General features: G+C 38.8%; 1 protein-coding gene across 2 annotated transcripts in view; it reads left to right on the plus strand.

Moving 5' to 3' along the window:
* The window catches only part of PPP1R1C (protein phosphatase 1 regulatory inhibitor subunit 1C), a 52,643-nt gene that overhangs the window by 3,999 nt on the left and 24,924 nt on the right, over nt 1–23,720 (plus strand). Inside the window, exons 3-4 of one of the 2 annotated variants that reach the window (XM_061455305.1) lie at nt 18,388–18,425; nt 20,179–20,250. In XM_061455305.1, the coding sequence (XP_061311289.1) occupies nt 18,388–18,425; nt 20,179–20,250 (110 nt within the window). The remainder of the gene's footprint in view (nt 1–18,387; nt 18,426–20,178; nt 20,251–23,720) is intronic. The other variant, XM_061455294.1, reaches the window with a different exon arrangement.

Below are 23,720 nucleotides of genomic sequence, written 5' to 3' on the forward strand. Positions count from 1 at the left end.
ATAATTATTTATTTAGATATTGACCCCTCTTACTAGATACTAGGAACTAATACCAATGAAGGTATCCTTTGGTTACATTATAACCTTGTCTTGTTTATTAATTTTATAAAAAGTCAGATAAAAATAAAACCTTTAAAAGCACCTTCATTTTCCTGCACCTCACAGTGTGATTTATGCATAAGCATGTGCATGCATCTTTCCATATGGTATGCTTGATATGGACAAGTGTTTCGAACATGTAGTATGCACATGTAGCTGTGTAAATCTGCTGAATACAAGGGCTGCAAAATCAAATTGGACAATAGCTCTACAATGGAAGCACAAACAGGAGCAAAATTCCTTATGGTCTTGGTCTTGCAAGGGCTGTGCAGCTTCTAAAATTATTGTATACCTTCAACTTTCATTGTATAACTAATCCTAGGGGCTCTTGACATCTTGCTGGTTAAAGCTCAAAATGCTAGTCAATTACTGGATTTTGAATATAATTCAGTGGGATGCTGAATAACAATTTACCTCCAAAAAAGTGAAATTCACCACTTCATATGGTTGTAGTCAATAAAATAATAATAGTAAGGGTGTTGACTTCACACTTCAACCAATCACTTTAGAAGTGTGGTTCCCTAGACCAATAGGGAAACTGAGCAGCAGAAAATTTAAGTGATACTGTAAAAACCACCTATTAAATTATAGCTGGGTTATACCAGAATTCTGTATCTTGTATTTTATGTGCTGAAATATTCCCAATTCCCTCATTAGGAGCAAACAGCTAGTGAAAGATATGCTTGCAAGGGTTTGAAATGCGTGTCTTAATGCAATTCTAAATGTTTGGATGCCCTGCAAAGTTTATTTAAATATATAAACCACTTTTATTTTGCAAAACAAAGACAACCATTTTCTAAGAATCAGACTTTTCTATAATCTTGTGTTGCAGCTGCTTCTGATTGCAGCAGGAAAAAAGCAGCATTTTTGTGGTATTCTGGTGTTCTGGATACAGACCCATCTGGAAACCAGAAGGCAGTAAAATGTCTTTGGACGTTTCAGAACCTCACGATAAATTCAGTTTGAGTTGTGCTGTACAAACGTCTAAAATAGTTGTTTTCTTCTAAGTCTTCTCATCCACCCCTGATGTCTACTACACTTTGACAGGAATCTGTCTTCACTGATTTAAGTCAGGTCCATTGTGCTATAAAGTGAGGATAGAATATCTACTAAGGCTAAGTAATTTTAAACCCATGACTGCTACTCCAAAACTGTATGAAAAGTCTGCTTGGCTTCCTTACTTCCAAGGAGACAGTGCTAGACTACACTAAATGATTGACAGCCAGGTGGTAGATATGACTGAAGGAGTTAATATCCAGCCTAGTATCATTGACTGGTGCATTTTCTCGTGTTCACTCTGGTTAGTACCATATCCAATTGCAATCAAAGTCATAAAAGAGAAATTTGAATTGCAGCAGTAACAGTGATTGCAGTGGACAAAATGAGCTTGTGAAGCAGCATAAGTGAATAAACCCTTAACTCTTTCTGTAAGAAGTCCTCTGTAAAGTGTTCTTTGATGGGTTGTATGTCACATCGGAGCAGAGAAGCTAGCACTTGCAAACTCAGTCTAGTTATGAACTTAATTAACTCTATTCTGCTCCACTTGCCATCAATGGAGCTATATTTTCCTGAGCATCTGAGATTTGACTTCATAATATCTAATCAGTTTTACTTTTATTTGAAGTTATAAGACCCTTTTACTATCTGTGAAAGCAAATACAAATATTCATGGACAGAACTACAAAAATGTGCAGCGTCTCATCCTGTGCAGGATGCCTCCATGGGTTACCGGGGTAATCCATTTGTGTCCTGCTATAACCACAGTTGCTCCATGTCTGTCCTTTATAAAAAAGACCAAAGCGTATGCTTAGTTTTAAAGACACATTTAACTATTATGCTGCACAAGGACTTAATTCAAAAATTGCTAAAGCTCTCCTGCTTCCTCTTTTTCTTGTAATATCATTGAAACCAACAGAAACTGTGCGTAACCATACCCTGAAAGCAACCTTTTCTGCACTGCCATAATATACTGACAACCTCCTGTCACCTTATCAAGCATAGCAGAATAGATGTTAACGTTTGTATAATCTGAAACGAAAGTCTGACCATGCTTTAAACTAGCAGAATATCATACTGCAACAGCTCAAGGAAAAGCTGGTGGCAATGTAGAGAAGTGATGGTTGAGAGAGGAAAACATGTCAGGCTGCTCAATTTTAATGCTATTAGGGCTTGCTTTGATCAGAAAACAATGCCAGTTTGGTTTGTCACAGGGCCATGCGATATCAAACAGTCCTGCAGGCAAAGGCTGTTCAACTTGTCGAAGTGTTCAGTCTTCTTGAAGTATTAGAATATGGGTAAACACTAGGATGAACTTTTGCATTTCTGAACTTTTAATGTATTTGGTGTTTCCAGCTCTCCTTTGTGCTCGGTTGCCTGTTTTGGCTTCCTTGCTTGTAATGTAAATGTTACTTGGTTGCTGGAAATAAGAAAAACATAGCAATGTGTTTTGATAACTGCTGCCTTTTTTTTGCATTTTGCAAATCTCATTTCAAGGCAGCAAGGGTATATTGTCACTGCAAAAGCAATATAAAACATGTATTCCGAGTACAACTCAGCATGTCTCAGTTTTCTGAAGGCTGGAAATAATAACTTGAAGATAAGCAAGCTGTACCTGTTTCCAGACAAGGAACTTGCTTGCAGCTTGTCTTTGTTCACTAGCAGTTTTTCTGTCTTGTTCCCAGCTGATTTGCTGTTGTTCCGAGAGGAATTCATGCCTTTCAGCTTACTGCCATTGCCTAGAAGTTTGCTCTGAGCAGCCTCAACATTTAGTGCAGAGGCAAACGACGCAGCCAGATTGGTAGTGGGAGGAAAAACTGTCCTTATACCTGTGACGATCCCATGACAACCCAAAGCAGATCAGAGTTTGGGGGTTTTTAAATGCTAAATTGGATCTAGACTTTCCCTGTACAATAGTGACCACATGTAGATGTGTTTTTCTAATGATGCAAACTCTACCAGCTCCCCATTCTTGAGGGGATAAATGTGACATGCTTTACCCAACATTAATGTTTGTGACTAATATTTGTTAGATTATGCTTCTAGGTGATTGAATGTGTTTGGTTTATATCTAATAGTCACCTTTTTTTTTTATCCCAAGACAAAATAAACTGGGATCAAAAAAGACCTACTAAGTAGGAGGCAGCTGTTTCTGGGCATTGTAAAGCAGTTCTGCTACAATTTCTCAGGCAAAAGTCTCATTGAAACTTGAATCAGCAGAGAGGTCTTGGTCTCACAGTTCATGAAAACTGATATGTTTTTCAAAAGCTTGAGATTCTGTTAGAACACAGTGCTTACTTTGGTTCAGGAAATAGAGAGTAAGCCAAACAGCAGCTGTTTCCAATTGCAAACTTAGGCTTCTAATGTGGTAATAAAGCATTCAGAAAAGCAGCACATTAATAAAATCTGTCATTAGCTGTATTTTTTTGTGTCAAGCTAGTTGGCTTTTCTATACGCTGTGGATACCATTTAAGTGTGCTGTCTGTTTTTATTTCAGTCTGGGAGTTTGAGGGGTTATGGCAATAAGCAGCGAAAAGTTTTGCATCCCCTCACACCACAGGACTTCTACAGCTCAGTGTACGTTATCAATGGCACCAGCATGCTCAGAGATCAGGTACTGTTTGTCAGGACAGCGAGGACCTTCATGTTCTTTCAGCCTGTGCTGGAAAGGACTATCTGACACTGAAACAATGAAATATATAAAACAAACATTGCATAAGACCTCTCTGGTATTAGGGATTGCAGAACAAAGATGAAAATGTCTGTCCTTGAAAATATCCTGCTGTTTGCATGCTGATGTCTGACTGCAAATGTTCAGTGGCAAGCTGCATCCTTTTTTATTACCTACATGCACTATGCTTGGACGCTCTTTCATTTGGGCTACTTTGAATTTATTCTGCAGTTCAAGTTGACACATGTCCTTGGGACAACCCATAGCATAAGTTCCTCACAAATATGCAGTATGAGTAAAGACTCCATGATGTGATCCATGAAAATAAAAAGTTCAGTGACTTTAAAAGAAAAAAAAAAAAAGGAAGGAAAACGTCAGGAAACTGTGCTTGAGCTGTTTATAACACAGCCCAGGAGCGACAGCTCACAGGTTCCAAACAGAAACATTTGATTAAAAAAGGAAAAAAAAATTTTCCTTAGTGTATTTCAGTAAAATGGTTCATTTTCATGAGGGGGTGAGGATTTTATACGCCATTGCCATCACCTGCCGAAAAAGCTGTCATGCTCCCTGCGGTATGGTAAAGGAAATAAGCCGGAGGAGAAGGCTTGGGTTGGTTGGGATGAACCAGTCACTTGCTGTGCCTATCTGAAAAGGTATCACCTAAGCAGGCAGATGCATTTTTGCTGTTTTCTGAGGTCATGAACACATTACCTCACAAATAGAAACATTCCCTGGGAACATTTTAGTTATTGTGTAGAACACACAATGTGAAACAGTAGCAAACGCATACTATTTGTTATGTGATCCAGGTAGAGTCTGGACTGTCTCTTTAGTCAGTCAGTAATGCTGTAATGAGGAAAGGGGTCCCAAAACTACTCAGAGAAAGTCAAAACAAAAAGCTGTTCTGCGTGGTCTGGTCAAAATTAACTTTTCTTCGGGTTTTGTGTTTATTTTTATCCATGCTTTCTCCGTTTTCAGTGTTTTAACAGCAACTGCAAGGTACATTTTACATAACACACAGTCCTTATGAGCTTGGTTGTTTCTCCTGACTATGGTCTAGTTGGCTGAAGTGACTGAATTCAGTCAAAACAAGGATGAGTCCCCTTGTTCACTGGAGCCTGCCTTCCCTCTGTGAGACAGGGGAACATAGGAGGCAAACACCACCTGAGAAAGCTCCGGTATGTGGAAAGGCCTGAGCTAGCCCAGCAGACTGGAAACAGAGGTTGGATAGTCACAAGCAGGACTCAGATTTGTGGCCTAGATCAGAGAAGGGGTGCAGCTGAGAGGGCGTGAAGCCGAACCCGTAAGTTTTTCTTGCTCCCACTATGGGTGGAATTGTATTAATACGTTTACCACATTTCGGCCTTAAATCCCCAACAGTGAATTGATGTACTTTTTCATTTATCAGTGCAGCTAAGCTCCTAATGTGTACCATGACATTATTGGTTCCTCTTGCTCTCTGCCTCCTGCTGGGTTTGTGTTGGAAGGCTCAATGCCCATGGAACTATCTGAAAGTGAAGGAGGTATTTTTAGAGTTGAACCTCGTACTTTTCATCTGTTTTCCTCATTCCTTATACAAAAGCACCATAGAAACAGCCTTCTTCCACCCCAGGAGATTATTTGCAAATCATTTTTAATATATATGGCTTCATGCTACAGATCTCCAGCTGCCTGATTATTCACCGTCAGGACTAATAAGATTTCGGAATGTTTACCTCTGTTATCACCTCTGTGCGTATTAACATGACATAGGGTTATGCCATGGGTAAGAGAATAGCAGTGTGCACAAGTACTTTTAACCTGGTAAGTTAATTGGACAGGTTCTAACTTCATTGCATTCATAAGGCTTAACATTTTGCTAGACAAACCCTAACAGACGTACACTGTGCCAAATAGTTGCAGAAACATAGAATGATTAGGATTGGAAAGGACCTCAAGATCATCTAGTTCCCAACCCCCTGCCATTGGCAGGGATGCTTCACACCAGACCATTATATACCTCAAATAGTTTGCTCTGGTGAGAATTCTAAATAGATGGTGGATTTTCTATTTAAAAAATTTAATGCATAGGTGTAGTTAACTACTTCTATTCAAAGTACTTAAGCAGTATTTAATACAGCTACATGAGTACAAAATTTAGGGGGTTGGTAGCATTTTAAAAGAAAAGCAAATGTTTGGCTCAAAATACATCCAGTTTAGCCTGTGGCAAACATTCTGTTTGTATTCTGAGTGCTTTTTAAAAATAGTAAATAATTTTAAAGGCTACTTGAAATTAAGTCCATTTAAACATTGTAAGACAAAATGTTTTGAATAAGGATGTCAAAGTAATTTGTTTTGAGATACTTCAATAATGTGATAATACTGATATTTTATTTTTTTTTTTAACCTCAGGTAATAAACTAAAATCCATTAATGAATGTTTGAGGCTTTGTGAGGGGGGAAAAAAACAACCCAGGCTTTGTCTGACCTCAACTATTTAGTACTTAATGCAGCACTCATTTGCTATGGTGACGTGTGCGAAATAAATAGATAATGCAGACAGATGAGAGAGAATCCAGCTTTTAGCACTAACCTCATTATGTTCAGAATATTGGGAAGGGGTTGCACTTAAAGCATCAATCAAGATAGCCCCATTTATTGAGCTTTCAGAAATAAAATTTAACTCTTTATACGGAGTAACTAAAATTAAAGCTTCCCCTCAAAATACACAGAAAGCAGGAATTTCATGAGTTAGGAATAAATGCTAGCAGACATTCTAAACGAAACAAAGCTACCAATCATGGAAGGGTTTTTTTCCAACTACACAAGGTTGCAGAAATTCAGAGAGTGCAGGGAGGTGCAGAGCTTAGCTTTGCTCAGCCGTGAGTCTGAGCTGTGTCACCAGCTGGTGGAAACGAGATCAGCTGGACAAGCAAAGTCTCTTTTTACTGAAACCAAAGCACTTTTAGGGTAGAATTCAACTATATGTTTATTGGAAGGAGCTCTGTTTCTCTGTTTTCTCCTTCTCCCCCTCAAAACGTTATTCATGTGTCTGTATATGAAATCATCACTTCTAATATTTTTCTCAAACAGCTCCACTGGATCACCAAGAGTATATCATACTAGAACGAAGCACAAAGTTACATGCTCACTCTTTGCTTATGTTTTCCACAAGATACCTGGAATGCAGATGTACCACAGAGAATTAATGCCTTGGCATTATTCACCTTGTGGAACCAAACCACACTTGCAGATTTACCAGTGCTGAGTAGACGAATGTGCATTTTAAAGGTCATGTTTTTCACCTGAGGCCACGTTCTTTGTTCTGATGAGACAAGCAGAGAAGAGTCATACTGGGCAGAAAATGAGCTTGAGCAAGGCAGAAAGTTCAATAAAGCAGTGAACTCTACTGCATCCTACAGTACTGCTTCTCCTGGTACTGAGACATCCCATAGCCTAAACATTTCAGTACTGAGCCTCCACCACTCAGTGGCTTGTGGTGACAGTATTCCCTTCAAGTCTTTTGGAAATTCCCTGCCATGGCTGTTCTCAGGCAGTGGCAGAAAGCATAGAAGATATGAATGAACTTTCCTGCTCTTTCTTTGATCACCACCAGCAGTAGCACCTCCGGAATCAGCTACCCTGTAGCTGCAGCACTTGCTCCACCTTATCCATATTAGGATCTGCAGGACAGCTACAGAATCAGGGAGGAATTTAACCTACAAGCCTGGCTGCTCTGAATGCAATGTGTTTGTATTACTAAATGCTACCTTATACTCTTTTCTCTTTGAAGTGAAATTATGCTGGTGAACTAAGAAATGATTGGGAGTAGGAGGGAAAAAAAGAAATTTCCTTTTAAAGAATTGTGTTTCAGAAGATTTTTGATCCAGATCAACATTAGGTTTTTACTGTCTGTTTTTGAAATACAGTAAGCAGACAGCATGGTTGTAATTGTTTAGAAATGTGCTTTCAAGCCTCCTAATATGCTGATGCTAGTGCATGACTTGCTTAGGCTTTAATGTGTAAGGCACACCTCGTAGGAGGGTGTGGAGCAGCTCATTCCACAGGAATCACAGCGAGGTGTTTCTCATTGTGACTTTACAGATGGATTTGTATAAAACAGCACTCTGGGTCCCCTCTGTCTCTGGTATTTATTGGGGTTAGCAGAAATTCTGGAAAAAGCCTTTGGAAATTACAGCTGACTTTGAGTTAACAGTGATTGCTCTATCTTTTCTATCCCACCTAGTCATGCTGTTGGTGAGAATGAGATTGTGAACCTAATTTTGCTGACTCTTTGAAAGCTTAGAAAGCCAAGCCATCAATGAAAGAAAAAAAACTGGTAGTTGCATCTTCTTCCTGTAAAAAAGAGTTATAAACCCCAAGAAGTACTATTATTAATAGCTCACTTGATTCACACATAAAACTGTACACATATGCTAGGACCTTTAATACATGTACATTCTAATCACAAACAAGCCACAAGCAGTTGGCCAGGACTAGCTTTACAACACATTCTGACTGAAATCCTTGAGGTATTATTCCAAAAGGAAGGAAACTGCAAAGGCAGCAATAATAATTACTGGTTAAGGAAGAGTTTTATTGTTTTGTATTTGTTTTCTTCTCCCCTGATAAATGTCACTTTCCAGAATGTGCAATACACAACTGCTCAGCTGTGATATAGTTTATAGCGGCTTTATGAGCTATAGCATGTTAAGCAATGTTTGACTTTTTTAGTTTTGGCTGCTGTTTCTGGGTTTTATTTTCAAATAAATTTATTTTAGAGCAATGGTTCAGCTCACAACTGGGAAAGGAACTGCTTGCAGTGATAGCTATTGCAGCTGTAACTCCAATACAAAGGTTGCAGTCAGTGGGTCAATTCTGAGCCATTTTCCTTCTCAATTGATTCCTGCATATGAAGCTATCAGGAAAAGGTTTAAATGTTTATCAGAGGATTGGCTAGTATTATGTTTCTGGTAACCGTAGATTTTTCTTCGTGATCATTGCCTTCTCTGTGTTTTGATCTTCAACCTCTTCAGTATGTCCCTTGAAGACAAACTGAACACAAAGCAAGCAAGCAGCTGGAAAGTAACACATTACTAATACTACTCAGTATTACTGATGAATTCACAACTCTGGGTAACTGTCTTCTCAAGGTACATAGCTTCCTTCTGTATTTGAAAATACTCAATGAACACAGTAAGTCTTTTACACAAAATGATACATTGTTTTGACTGAGTCTATTGACAAAGTAATTACAAATTACTTGGGAAGGTTTTGTCTACAAGCTTTGGAAATGTTTGGTAAAGCAGTAGCCATTATTTGCAAACATATAGTAGTCTGGCAGTATGTTTTGCTTGGGCACATTCATTTCAGAGGTACATTTTTTCTTTTTGAACCTCTTTTTCTAAGTATTTGCTGACAGTCACTCAACAGCTCTGGCTCTCCTCTAACCTCTCAAAAGCTGTCTTCATCTCCACTGACCTTTTTTAAGTCCAGGTTGGACAGAGCCTTGGGTGACATGGTTTAGTGTGAGGTATCCCTGCCCATGGCAGGAGGGTTGGAACTAGATGATCTTAAGGTCCTTTCCAACCCTAACTATTCCATGAGCCTATGATTCTATGACCTCCTAATTCCTTTCTGCGAGTCTTTTCTTTCCCTGTCAGGTTTCAGGCCAGGTGATGTTACCCTGTGAATGTGGAAACTGCCCTTACTCTTTGCAGAAGAGATATAATCTTTATTGACGTCTGCTTTTGTGTCATAGTAGATTCTGTGTCAGTGTAACCTTGCAATGAGGTGAGTTCTCCTGCACAGTTGGACAAACTTTAAGACGCCACATTGCGTTTTAGGTCAACTTTCAGTCCTTGTCTTTTGCCTTGTTCCATACCTCTGTGAAAAATCTATTTTTCCAAGGTCTTCTTCTAGCTTGACTGGCCCTCCAGCACCACCTAGGGCACCCAGAAATGCTTGCTATCAGGTTCCTCTTCTGCCTCATGCCAGAAAAATCAGTCTTTACTTTTTTTACCTGGTTTACTTTTATTCGCTTCAAGAATAAGGAAATTTTTCTTTTGTATATTTCAATTGTAAAGAGAGATTTGAATTTTTCCTAAATAGGTGTGCATAAAAGAGAGTCATATATAGGTTATCACATACCTTTAAAGTCTTACTTTGCACTTTTTGAGGCTTGAGTTTATTACCATCAACTTCTCAATAAGCCAAGGATTTTAGATTTCACATCACTTATCTCACCATTTTTCTTCAGTTTTCTCACTTATTTTTACTTAGGTAAGCCAATTAACCTGTAATTTCAAAGATGCCATGAATATGAATGTAACTGTCATTACTCAGTTTAGTTCATGAGCAAGAGTTCTTATTAAGCACTGGCTGGAGTTCTTTCCCAGCTGTACTAACCCCAGCACTAGTTCGTTAAATCTCTACAAAGTTCTGTTTTGCCTGCTCTGTTTTGCCAGTGCAGACCACAGGTTTGCCACAGGATTTGAACTGTGTTGAACTTGGGTGCTGGACTCATTTTGTCTGGAGCACTGCTCAGATCCCCATAACACCCAGCCGAGCTGGGCACTGACAGAGCTCATTTTTGTGGAGGGCTGGAGTGTAATAGGAAGTGCAGGTTTGTGATTAACCTTAACTTTGTTGTGCTGGAAAAGGAAAGAAGAACTTTACTGTTAACTAAATGGTATTCTTTAGAAAGGAGCTAATTTAAGAGTGGTTTTAAGCAATATAGAGGCAGTTCCTGATCTGGAGTTTCTGCACACAGTGACACCCTGTGGTCTTGGCGGAGGTTCCTCCTGTCTCTGATGCTGAGTTCACACTGGTCAGCTGCAGATTGCATAAAAAGTTTAGCTCAGAGTCATTCCTGGTAATCCAGTAAGAGATTTAAATTGGGTCCAGAAAATGTCTCATCTGAGAGATCAAAGGCAAAAAAGACTTTTACTTACCTCCTTATGGCTCCTCTTATTTAGTAAGTTGGTTTTTGAAAGTTGTTTCCATTTCCTTCAGCAAAGAGGAGTTTGTGCTTCTTACAAAGCAACTAGAAGAAAGCAACTAGAAGAAAGCAACTTCAAGCCTACCACTGTTTATATTGTGACTTAAAGTCAGTCTTTCCATTAGTTACCCAAACAATGTTAATTTCTAGTGTATTTCTGTCTTGGTTGATTACTTTCTCTGGGAAGACCTGCCAAGTCTGTAATTGTCCCCATCGGATGGATGAAGGAGTTACCGTCAGGAAGGTCTGCTCCATGTTCCTTGCTCACCTGGACCTCTTGTAGAGCAGGCCTACAGAACAGGGCCTCCTGTGCTAAGGGGAGAAGAAACTTCTGCATGGAGTAATTTTTCATGACAGGTTTTTCCATTAAGCCTGTTTTGTGCTCTGCCATTCAAAGCCAGGTTGGTATCCGAAAATGACTTACAGAGCTTGCAGTAGCTGGAAGACCACAGAGGTCTTACTTGGCAGAAGTGTAACTCCAAGAAGTCAGACAGGGCAACCCAGTGCTTATTAATAAGAAGGGAGGAAAAGAATTAAATTTGAATTCTCTTCCAGTGTATATTTTGAGAAGCAGTATTTGATTTGTGGGACTTATTTAGAATTTGTTGTATATTTAACAGGCATCATAGGGATGAAGAATGACAAGTTGGAAACAAAATACTTAAGAGAGGGATAATTTTTTGTGCTTGTAATAATTCATGACTGCTCTGTGGTGAGGCTGCAGACCTGATTCATCACTGTTATATTCTAGTTTAATGCCAGTGAAAGTAGACTGATTTCCATGAGTCTGGCATGAAACTGAAATAAGGTGGTGAATCAGGCACTATAACTCCCTTCTGAGATTCCTATGATATAAACAAATACATTTAGACTCACATTCGAGGTCTGTAATGTCTCCAGTTTCTTCCAAACCAGATTATAGTCTCAGAATGTATGTTTTAAAGACATTTTGATCTGTGTATTTTATGAAAGGTGGTTTTATTTCATATTCTCATAGCTGTGCAGTTGAAAGTGAGTCCTTGGGTACTGTCTGTATGATGTTCAGAGAAATAGATGCTGTTTGGATCAAATGCTGTTGTGTGTGCTGGGAGGAATATGATGATCATTCTTTTCATTTAGAGGCTGACTTTGAGCACCATTAAAAAAGATTTGATCTAACAAAGGAGATTGCTGTCCCTAATCTCAGTGCTAGCAATGGCTACTTGACTATTGAAGGTGGGAAATACAAAGCTATGTAAATATAAATGGGTTAATTTACCTGGAAAGAAAGTTGTAGATGTCCAAGCAGCTGATTTATCCAGCCTGTGGCATTTTATCAACTGGCATTTTATCAGCTACAAAGGGCTGGTTACAGTCAAGAGCTAGCTGGGAAAAGCTACCCTATGATCTCTAAAACAGAGTGACAGAGGCTTCTTTGTGATGGTGCTGCCAGGGTAATGTGGGGCCTTTCCCATACTATAACTTAACTGCAAACACCTAACAGAACAAGCATGCAAATGCTTGTGTATATAGCAAATTCCTCTTTCCCTATGTAATTATTAATATTTCTTATACAAATCTTGTTATTAGTGTTCCCTAAAGGGCCAGAGAGTAATTTAGATGCTGAATAGTGTGTGAGATGCAGCAGAACCACAACGTATGCACTCTTTTCTCAGCACTTGACTGAGGAGGGGAGCAGACCTTCCAGCTGCGTTTACCGCAGCAGCCAGGATACTGGAGTTTAATGAGGTGCTTTTGCAATGCCAAGATTTTCAGAAGCATATACTCACACCAGGAGGGCTTACCAGGATATTTCTTCTGTAATGAAATGTAATTACATCTATACCCATAGTTAAGCTTACGTTGATAGATACAGGAAAATGAAAACCAGTAAGCAAACCTCAAGTAATTAACTACATAAACATTTTTTATGTTTGCCTTTTTGGACTTCTTTTCTTATGTCAGTGGTTTAGCAGAAAGCAATGAGAAGCTAGCTGATCTGCCAATGTGTGCTTAGAACTCTGGCAAAAGCAAAGCATTAAACATTGTTCGATCTTAAGTTTTCTGGAGGAAAAGAAAAGTAGTTTTGATAGCAGAGAAAACCAAATAACATTATGCCAGTCAATTCCTAAATCAGATTTCAATGAGCTTGTTTTACAAATGCCAATGGCAAATACAAATGGTGATGGTCAAATGCCAGTAAGGCAAGCTGGTAGCTTAAAAAATTTCCTCATTTTACTGATGAAGAAATCAAAATGTGAAATAACTGAAACCAGATTTTCAGAAAATTTGGAAAATAATCCATTTCTTTTCTTAGTTCCTTAAATTGTGTGGGTCTGTGCTATTTAAATGTAAAGTTTTGAAACAGGTGATCTGCTGTGATGCACAATTAGCACACACACAGCAAGGCTGTGAGCAGAGCTCTGCCGCCGGCTGCCCAAGCACACAAGCATCCCCCAATATGCAGCAGGAGGAGAGAGTCACCCTCCTCTTCATGACAGAAGGTGGTTAAGTGGAGCCAGGAAAGTGGTTTTCCTTTTCTAAATGTGCCGCCATTGAGCATGCTGATCCAAAGTCAGTAACTGGTTAATTTCTTTCACAATTTTTGAGAGAGAAAGCTTTGGTCACGGACATAGTACTGGAGAGATATCATCAAAATTAATGAAATGAAGCTGGCTGAGCTATTCCATACCAACAGCATTCTCTGATTTCTCTCTCTCTCTAGCTTAGGGTGTCCTGCTCTAAATGCATCTACTTTGCTGTCTCCTGTGACACTGTTTATACAGGGGTGGGCAGGATTATGAAAAAGCTCCAGACTAACTAATGTTCTTAAAGCCTCTCTTCAGTCTCATTTCTTTCGGTTTCAAACCATTCTTGTTTAAATCAAAATCTTTCTTTAACTAAAAGCTGTTCTAGGTATGCAGCTCATGGGTTATTTCCATTATCTGAGCAATTTAAGAGTATTGTATTTGTAATTTTTAAGTGAAAATTTAGACACTATGACAAAAACTAACCAAATCCAAAGCCCTATCAGCCCCCTGTGATTTTTATCTGAAACTTCTCAGCTTTGTTTTCCAAGGAAAATTCCAGACTCTCTACAAGCTTTCTCCAACAATTATACCACCCTCTTACTGAGCTCCCTTTGTGTAAAAGCCGGCCTCTCTGACCTGTTCTGTTCCTCCAGTGCCTGACTGAAACCCTACAGAAAAGGCTTTTATTAGCTCTTGCCAAGAGGAAAGAAAGCAGGGTACTTAGCTGGATGAGATAAGCCTTTGCCGGATGAGTCCACTGCCCATGGGTGATATCAGAGGCCAAGTCTTTTAAAATAGGTCACCTCTTGCCCTGTGTAACTGCAACAAGTGCATTAACATTATCCAGTGGGAGAAGAGGCAGATGAATTTTGATCTTACTCTAAAACAACCACAAGGCTTCCCCCAGAATGGCCATGCCATTTGTACAACAGTAGAGATTCACAGAAAAAGCTACCAGCAACATCTAGTGGTTGTCATCCTGGCCATGACTAGTCTTCTTCCACTTGGTTCCTTTCTGACCTCATATAATGACACCTTTGGGGTTGCAAGGCTTATTAGATCAGCTTGGCTGAGCGGATGTGCTAATAACTATTCAGAAGAGCTCTGCTACCAAGAGCACTTGGGAGACAAATCCCTTGGTGTTTCCTCTATATTTCAGCAATAAAGCCAGGACAAATCTTGCAGGTCTCCCTGCAACAGAGTGAGATTTTGTCATGAGTAAAGAATAATGCTTAAATCTCTATGCTGCAAGGGGCTCTGTGCAACCTCTGGACCTTCAGAAATGCCTCTCCTGAAAGAAATAAGGCTTCATTTCAGGAAGTCTCTGTACATATCTGGACTGATGGAAATAACCTTTATATTGAAGCATTCATTGATGAACATGGGTGGTTTCTCTTCCTGAGAACACTGACTAAAGCCTGAAACCCTGTTTGTTTTGCCAGATCCTACTCCAGTCTACACGAGGTAATGTTCACACTAGCCTCAGACACTATTCACGCAACACAGGTGAAAGTCCTCAACTGCTTTTTCCTCAGCACAGGTGTAAAAAACCTCTAAACAGAGCTCCAGTCTTATTTTTACATTCCTCAACTTTCCAGTCACTTGGTAATGTACAAATCTGTGTTCTCAGCTCTTCATATCATTTCTATTATACCACTTCAAAAGAAAAACACAAGAACTGTCAAGAAATTACTGCAGTGATTAGATTCCTGTTAGCTAACTAGAGCAGCCAAGTATAAATTACACTGGAAAAAAGTATGTGTTGAGATTTGGAATATAATACAGCTGTATTGTGTTCTGTGAGCAATGATATGGTCTGTGGGGGAGGAAAATAGAGCGCCACTAAAGTCTTCTTCCCTCCTGGCCCCCAAAAGACAGCAAACCTGTAGGGAGAAGTTTTCTACTAAGAGCTTTGGTTTTGTTTCATGTAAGAGAGAAATAGCTGATCACTTGAATTCATTCTTATTGAATTACCTAGTTATAAACATGATAAGCAAATTTCTCATTCTGTATAATTATGACTTCTTTTGTGAGCAGAATCCTGACTGCACATTAGTCAATGGAACCAAAGGATGCTGAGATAGCAGGGATTTCATTCTCTCCTGTGAATCAAGTGATATCACAGTATGATAATTGTTATTTAGTTTCTGATTATTTTGTCACCCCTCTAAAGAGGAATTTATGCCCAAAGAGTTCAGCTTCTAACTGTCAATGGATCTGAGAGGGAAATGAATTGCTCTTTTAACTTCTTTAGGTGGACACGTCATGTACCTAATTGATGATGTTCTTTCTTACTTTGTGTCTTCCATTCTCATTGCAAATTCTGTTATCACTGAGATTTTTTACATGGAATCTCTTGATGCCAGAACTGTTGCAGTGAGTGCATCAATTCCCACATGTATTGACTCACAAAAGGACACTTTGTTGCACACGCTTTCATTAATGTATTTAGACTGCTTTCAAATCGTTACAATTTACACTGGAAAAACACTATTTGTCTAAGGAAAATGTTCACACAACTATTAATGTAATCCCTCAGTTAGACCAGGATGGCTTTAAGTATATCCTCAGGCAGAGACCTCTTGACCGAACTCCAGCCCACACTGCACTCCAGTTCTGCTCTCTGTCACCACTAAATTCCCCCTTTTATTTCTGCTGCAACTCCATTACCCCCATCTCTCAGTGCTACCTCAGCTACACACAAGCACTTCTATCTTCTTTCCATGTGCCCCACATCTTTCATCTTTTCTTCCTCCTCTACACAAAGATTTTTTATTTTCTACTCTCTGCCTCAGTCTGTGGCACTCGGGAATCTCAGCTTCCCTTGTTCCCATTCCTTGTCACCGCTCCTTAAAATCTATACCCTCCATTGAGTTTTATCCATCAAAATGCCTGTCAAAAATAAGTATGCAATGGTCTTTCTGTCCTCAAAAATTAATGCACGTCAAAATGCACTATTCACCAAACTGCATCTCCAACCAGCTCTACCTTTCACTTCATCTCACAACTCACTTGAAACACTTCCTGTCTGTTGCTTCAAGTTTGTCTCTTTTGCTCCTCTAGGTTTTTTTTTCAATTTTCTCTTTACTGGATTTGAAAAACTGTATTTAATATGATTTTGTAGGTCATTCTTAATTTTCCATGTTGTCTGATGCTATTCACTGGCACTATTTGCCCTTTGGATATGAATGATTTCTCTAACTTCATACAGCACCAGTTCTTGTTCAAAAAGTTGTCTGTCATATGAGGGATGCTACATGAAAGGAAAGGCTGGAAGCTTTCCAGTTCTGTTAGGTGTAATGTCACCGCACTAAGGACACTAAATGTGCAAGTCAAAAGGGTTGGAGTTGTGCACATCCTTAGGAACAAGACCTGAAATCTGACAAGTCTTCCGATTGCAGTTTTTGTTCATTATACAAGCGTCAGCTTGGACTTACAAAACATATTTTTCATTTGGGCAATTTTGGAGTTTCAGGAAGGAATGGGACATAACTCACTTTTCATTGTTCTCTGCTGCAGGTTCCTGACTTTCTCAAATTTCAGCCTCCAAACTAAATCCTGAGCTAAAAACAATCCAGTATTGAATCACTGAAGCCCATGTCTGTTTGGTACACAACTAATAAGAAAGATTACAAGAACAGAAGTAATAACCCACTTAGCAAGCCTAACTTCATACCCCAAAGTGCTTTACAAGGCGCATAGACACTGCTATATTTAAATAGGCACTGCTATACTTATTTACAGGTAGGGAAGTCAAGGAAGAGATTAGTCACCTTACCAAAGTTCATACAAATGTCAGTGGCAGGAACTCGCCTCCTGATTGTCCTGTCTAATTCTGTATCTGTGGGACCATGCTTTAGTAATCAGCACTGTTTCCAGCTACACTTTAAACTTTTAGTATAAGTCTTTTGAATGTCTTTCATATAAAGGTAACGGGAAATATATACACTGAAAAAATCAGTAAGTCAATTAATATTTGCAAGATGCACAGATACAATGGTAAAGAATACAATAGAAAATGCAATCCATCTGTCTGGACTGACTCATCCCCTCACACACAGCCCAGTACAAGCAGCCAATATCTAGAGAACAAGTTAGATAAAATTATATTGTCTAGACCTAATTCTTCCCTCAGACCTACATTTTCGGATCTGCCACACCCCAGTGGAAACTGCACAGAGATATCTCCAAGTGGAAAGTTTCAGAAGGGGTGCTGGTACAGTGAGAGATTGACATCTCTGTGTTTAAAGGCATCTTCTTTTAGAGCTCTAAACTACTGCACATCAAACATCTTACATGATCTTTATCAAGTATTTGGGACATCATCATTATAAAACAGACACCTTCTGGCCATTAACTACACCAAGACAACAACAGAAAAATAAGTGAATCTCATGCAAGAACTGGTTAAGTGCAATGGTTAGAAAGATCCTTGACCCTCCTCTGTTACATATGATTTTACTTTGTTGTTCAGACAGGTTCTCAGAGACATTTTAATTAGAGATTTCTGCCATGCCTATAGTCCAAAACAAATTAAGAGAAGAAAAGTAAGGAGTTTCAAGGAAAAAACTCATAATGTCATGAAATTTTTAAGATGATTGATTAGTCTTTGTTAAGCCTCAGTTTGCTAATTTTACATATTACTGTAAGGCACTCTTTACCACCAGTATTTGTATGCTAATAACTTAACTGAGATGAAATTATTATTTCAGTCCAGTAGAGATCATTGTAAGCTTCTTGCACACTATTTGGCAACCAAGTCTTTTCTGACCATAGAAGAAAGCACAGTCCCTGGACAAAACAGGAGGAAAACATATGCCCATGCCCATCAGTGAGCACAGAGTCCTGCTGAGAGCCTAGCCAAAGGACCTGCTGGTAGAGGCACTTCATCACTTGCTGTAGTTTGAAGACAAAAAATGGGAGTTAAGCGCTTTAGACACAGTGCTTATGTCTAAATGCTAATCAGGGCCTCTGGTTTTCTGAGACAGACAAAACAGAAAGAAAAGCTGTAAATCAAAGGAGTATTTTATAATTTACAATAGTTTCTGTAGGGTTCAGGGCAGAGTCCCAAGGGTAGGTGTTGAGAAACTCTTTGTATTAACTTTTTTTTTTCATGTCTTTTCTTCCACTAGAAAAACATGAGAAAAGAACAAATATCTCACAGGCAGAGGTAAGTGATGCTGTGTTTTTTTTTATTTAAACATATTTACTGTTATAATAGGTCCATGGCTAAAACCCCTTTGAAACTCACTGATTTATCCTTGTTAATGTTTTCATTTGCATTGTCACACCATCTTTAGTAACACAGCCTTTTAGGAACCATCACTTTCAAGCCAGGGCTGTGTAAAGCTGTGTTGTGTCTCAGCTTGGCTGGCTTTCTCTTCTCCCTGTAGCAAGGAACTAGGAAAGGCAAATTTCCCTTCTGCCTTGCTTCCATGCCCTGGCAAATCACAGTAAATTTGGCCCAAGGTGACCTTGTCAGCTCACCTCATCCAGCATTGCTTTGGATCTGCAGATCACTGCTGGTCAACAAAAGCATTGCAAATTCCTCTCTTCCCATCATTTGCCAAGCCTGCAGCAGGAAGTGTATTGATGTTGCTCGCAGATGAGTTAAAAGTCAGCTCCTCTGATCTCATTTTCTAACCTCCCCTTACATAGTTCCTGCAATTACCTGATCTCTTTCTCCTTCACTCGTTGCTCAGAGAAGCCGGCAGACCTTTAAATAGCAGTAGGAGGTATTGATTGGTTCAAATTTGGACTGCAATACAGACTTATAAAGATTTACTGGGTCTAGGATCAACAAACTATCCCACAGTGTTTATAAATAGTTTTCTCTTTCAAAAGAAGACAATATTTTATTTATAAATCTCATGGTTCCATCCCTTGTGATAAGGCAATAGTATTGGCCACTTCTGTGAAAGTGGTTTTCTTAAGAGCTGTCTCAAATGTTCCTTGAAGAAATAGATCTAATTTAAATTCACAGACTATATACCTGCCAAAGTATCCAGGGAAACGGAATTTTTAGCAAATATTTGGGAAAAGGCAACATCATTATGACCAAATACAAGTAGGAACTGATTATATGACAAAAACCAAAACTTGCTCACGCACAGCCTTTTTTAAACCTTTGTCTTAGAAAAAGCAGTTAAATTGGTATAATATTGGACACCAATTTAACTGCTTTCATTTTGCAAAAGTTGCTCTGCCTTAGCACTAAAATGTATTCCAGTTAAGTTTTGCTTACTATATATAGCTATAATTATACTACCATTACCATATGTTTAATTTTACTACCATTATTTTGGAATAATTTATCTTTCGTGCATAGATGTGATTTTGAGGCCAGAAAAAGTTTAACTATGTGTAAATATGCCTCTTAAATCAGGTCCAGTTAGACACTGATAGGTTGATGAAATTATTATTTTAGGAGTAATAGAAAACATTGGAAAAGTATAGGGGAGAGGTTGTCCATTTATTTATGTAAAAGTTTACATGTTAATAGTTTCAGTACTACCTTACCTGTACATATAACCATTCATTACACCATATTTAATTGGAATATTGGTTAATGTAAATCTTGAAAATACATTAATATATGTAAAAGTTTATTTGCCTGTTAAAAGCACAGGCTATCTTAATTTTATACTTAATGATATTTTTTTTTTAAGAGTGAAGGGTAATTTTCAGTACTATTGGATCTGTTTTGCCTGGAGCCATAAAGGTTGCCCATTAAACACATATTTTGCCTATTTAATGGAAGTCATGAAAGCCTGGGAGTTGGCATCAATTTATGCACTATAATTTTCTTAGTAAGTTCTCAGATTGGTTCGTACACCCTCTGAAAGACCCAGAGCTGCCATGAACATAAAACTCTCCCCATGCCCATCTCTTACTGCTTCTCTCTGTGTTTTGTCCCTCCCCAGTCCCAGACTGCCTCTCCCAAGCAGAGGAAGCAGAGCGTCTTCACCCCACCTGCCCTCAAAGGTACTGTGCAGGTACTGTCTCTGCCTCTTGAGCCATGGTTCTGTGTGTTCTCTCACAAAGGAAGCAGCACAGCTGTGAGAGGTTCATGCTTAGCCATCGCTGTTTTGATGCTTTGAATTGACTGTCTGCGGTTGACCATCTGCCTGATAATGACCATCCATTTACCCTCACACAGAATCGTGCAGCAGTGACAGTTTGATTTTTTTTTTATTTATCTATAAGCTTCTTTTTGCAATCTTGATACTTTTATTAATTTGATGTAACCAATAATTCAGTGTCAAACTTTGAAGAGAACTCCTTGAATACATAAGTTTTACTAATGCAGGCCCCTTACAGCTCTCTGTTTCCTATTTAAACCACTCCCATATATTCTGCTTCCCTTTCCAGGCAGCTGTGAAAAGCAAAATAGCCAATACTGTGGCCTGGGTATCTGATCATACGAAGTGTGAAGCCAGCCTTTCTCGTGAAGATAAGGAGAAATGTGAAATCCCAATAAATGTTTAAAGGGCTTACATGTTTTTCAGGAATGAATGTAAAAGCAGCAGGAATATTAGCTGGGATCAGAACAGCTAATTTTAGCAAGGCTCATATGACTCTGAACAGAGTTTGACTTGATGGTGTTTGCAGTGAAGCAAGATCTCTAGTGATTCACCCTCACTTCTGGCTGACACTTGTCAGTGCAGGATTTTTTTCAGACTGCAGACCACAGGCTATCCTGCCAGGTGTCTCTTGATAGATAACGAATATCCTCAATTTCCATTCCTTCTGCTTAACAGAATTTATTACCTGGCAAAAAAGGCAGGTTATCTGATTTGTATTGTCAAATACTGCTGCTATCATTAGGTAATTTACTGCATCAGACAGTTCTATGTATCTCATTTTGTAGCTTCATTTCTCCAGTACTTAGCAACAGTTAAAACATCATTTAGGTGTTGCACAAGATTTACTGTTTGTCAAAACGGGTTAAAGTTTGAGTACTGGATATTAGAAATAATCTTATTACAGACAATTGTAATAATTTGTGGAAAGAAGAAGCTTTGCATGGGTAGCAACAATGCCTGTTGATTTCACTGCTGTATTATTTTGCTGTACAAGCCTAAACTAAACATCGTGCAAATGAAGCGTAAAGAAGGTCCTTATATCTCCTCTATAAACTGCAGCCTGCTCAGTGTTACCTTTAATACCCTGATGAGACCTCGAGAAGCACCTGGCATAGCTTGCTTTTACATCAACTTAATTCCCAGGGAAGGGTAGGAAAGTATGTAATTCAAGATAGACCACAACTAGGATGAAATATCTTGTAAGCAGAACAAAGCAGAGCACAAAAGGCCTCTCCTCAATACTTGAACACCCTAAACTATGCAGTATTCCTACATACAGAGGTGAACACCTGGAAGTTGATAACCCTTCCTTGTAAACAGGCTGGATCGCTCCAGATTTCCCATACCGCAACTGTCATAAACACTATCCTTTTTATTTAAAAATTACTTGAAGTAGAAAAATTGTTATTCCTTCCTCTTCACTGTTATAAAAACATGAATTTTATTTTGTTTACACTAAGACATTAGGAGGCAAGTACGTAACAATGTGAAATACACAATGCTATTTGTGTATTGCATTGTTGAGAGATAGGGTTTCTGTAAAGATTTAAATTATTCCAGTTTTATAGCAGTTGAAGATACTGACATCCAGCAGTATCTTCAGAATAACATGCTTCATAATTGCACACTATTCCCACAGCTTTGCATGTGTTTATTTCTTGTGGGCTGTTTATCCGTCAGCATAATCGCAATATGGTATTCGACACGCAGTTAAAGAATGAGATTCTAGATGCTGAATCTCTTTTTTATGCCCCCTTTGGCTGCCCCATATTCTCCAGGGCTGTTGTTAATGGAAGGTGGGATAGACTGTAATCCAGTAACTTACATTCAAAGATGGAGATAATAAATCTCCATAAAACAGAGCTCATAGTAGAAAAGAGGGTCAAACATTTTCATTTGTTGATCACTCTGCCATTTTAGTAGTTTTTAGCTGCTGTTAACTGAAATTTCCCAGAAATAAGCCAAGCGCACAGGCGGGTGCAGAGCCCGGAAGCCGAGACAGCAGCTGTGTGGGGAGAGCTGTGAGGGAGATGAGGGACCATGGCACTTGATTTGCTCTATGTCTGCAGCAGAGAGGTGGTCAAGAGAAACCATGGGGAAATGATGCTTCAGCCTGACTCCAAATAGCTCTCGAGGTTACTATTTCTTCCTTGAACTGAAAAAAAAAAATTGCTGTACTTTTTGCAACTTCCATGAAATAGTTACAAAGCTGTACGAGAAAAAGTTTGCTGGTTTCATGAATTCATGGCTAGGCATGGGAGAGACTGCAAGAGTAAATGGACCTGCATGTTGTGATAACAAACAAAATAGGAAATTAACACAGTTAAAAGGAGCAGAAACAACATCAGATAATAATGATGACTACAGTACTAGGGCTATAGTAATGTTACATGGAATATGCAAATACGTGAAAATATATGAAATAAATGACAATGCAGCACTGCCAAGGTTTACATGTCATGGTAAATATATGCAGATCAACTTCTTAGTTAAATGTGAGCATATTTTTCCCCTTTGCCATAGCAGTCACCTAAATTGAAAGATAATGTTATTATCTAAGATTGACTCAAAATGTTTTCATTCCATCCTTACAATGGTTTGCTTTAACTCAAGGCAGGTCTGTAGCTGCTGTAGCAAACTGTGTGCCTGCAGCGCCAGTGTCATGTTATGGCGCAACAGGCAGACTCTTACTGCTATACATTTGTGCATACGAATGTATAGCAGTAAATAAAGGGTCCTACTTCAATTTTCCTAAACAAAAATGCACTAGAATCTCTACAGATGGAGCAAATATCTGACTCATCTCAGAGCATTGTTCTTTTTACTGGAATACAGCATGCTGGAAAAATCAATGTGAAAGCTATTGATCTGAGTGGTAGTCTGGAGAGTGAATCAGACAGTGAATCAGATAACGGCTCAGTGCAGTGCTCTTGTTAGTATTATATTACCAAACCTAATGGATGTCAGAAAGGTTTTCCATTTTGCTTTCAAAAATACTTCTTTTTCTAACTGTGTTTGTTCCATGCTTTCACGTAGCCTGCAATGTTGGCAAATGTCAGTATCTGAAGATTGTACCAAATCAATCATATTTTCAGTATGCTGTGATTCACCACTCGTCACATTTGTTTCTAGGTATAGCACCACTCTTTAACTGAGGATTCACCACCTTTATGTTCCCTGTTTGTGTCACTTTTTTCTTCTGTTACCCTTCGGCTTTTGTGTATGAACTTCAAATTCTCTCATTCTTCTATAATTTCCAGTGCTCTAATATGCTAATCTTGAATCTCCATCACTTCTTTTCATTTTAAGCTTCTCTCCTGCATGTGCAGAAGTTGGCTTGAACCTCCTATGAACAGAAAAATCCCCAAACCAACCAAAAA

This window comes from Pezoporus flaviventris, unplaced genomic scaffold (genome assembly GCF_033815535.1).
Source record: "Pezoporus flaviventris isolate CSIRO_AGI_PZ_B2104156 unplaced genomic scaffold, CSIRO_AGI_Pfla_v1 ptg000001l, whole genome shotgun sequence".
NCBI classification, from domain to species: domain Eukaryota; kingdom Metazoa; phylum Chordata; class Aves; order Psittaciformes; family Psittacidae; genus Pezoporus; species Pezoporus flaviventris.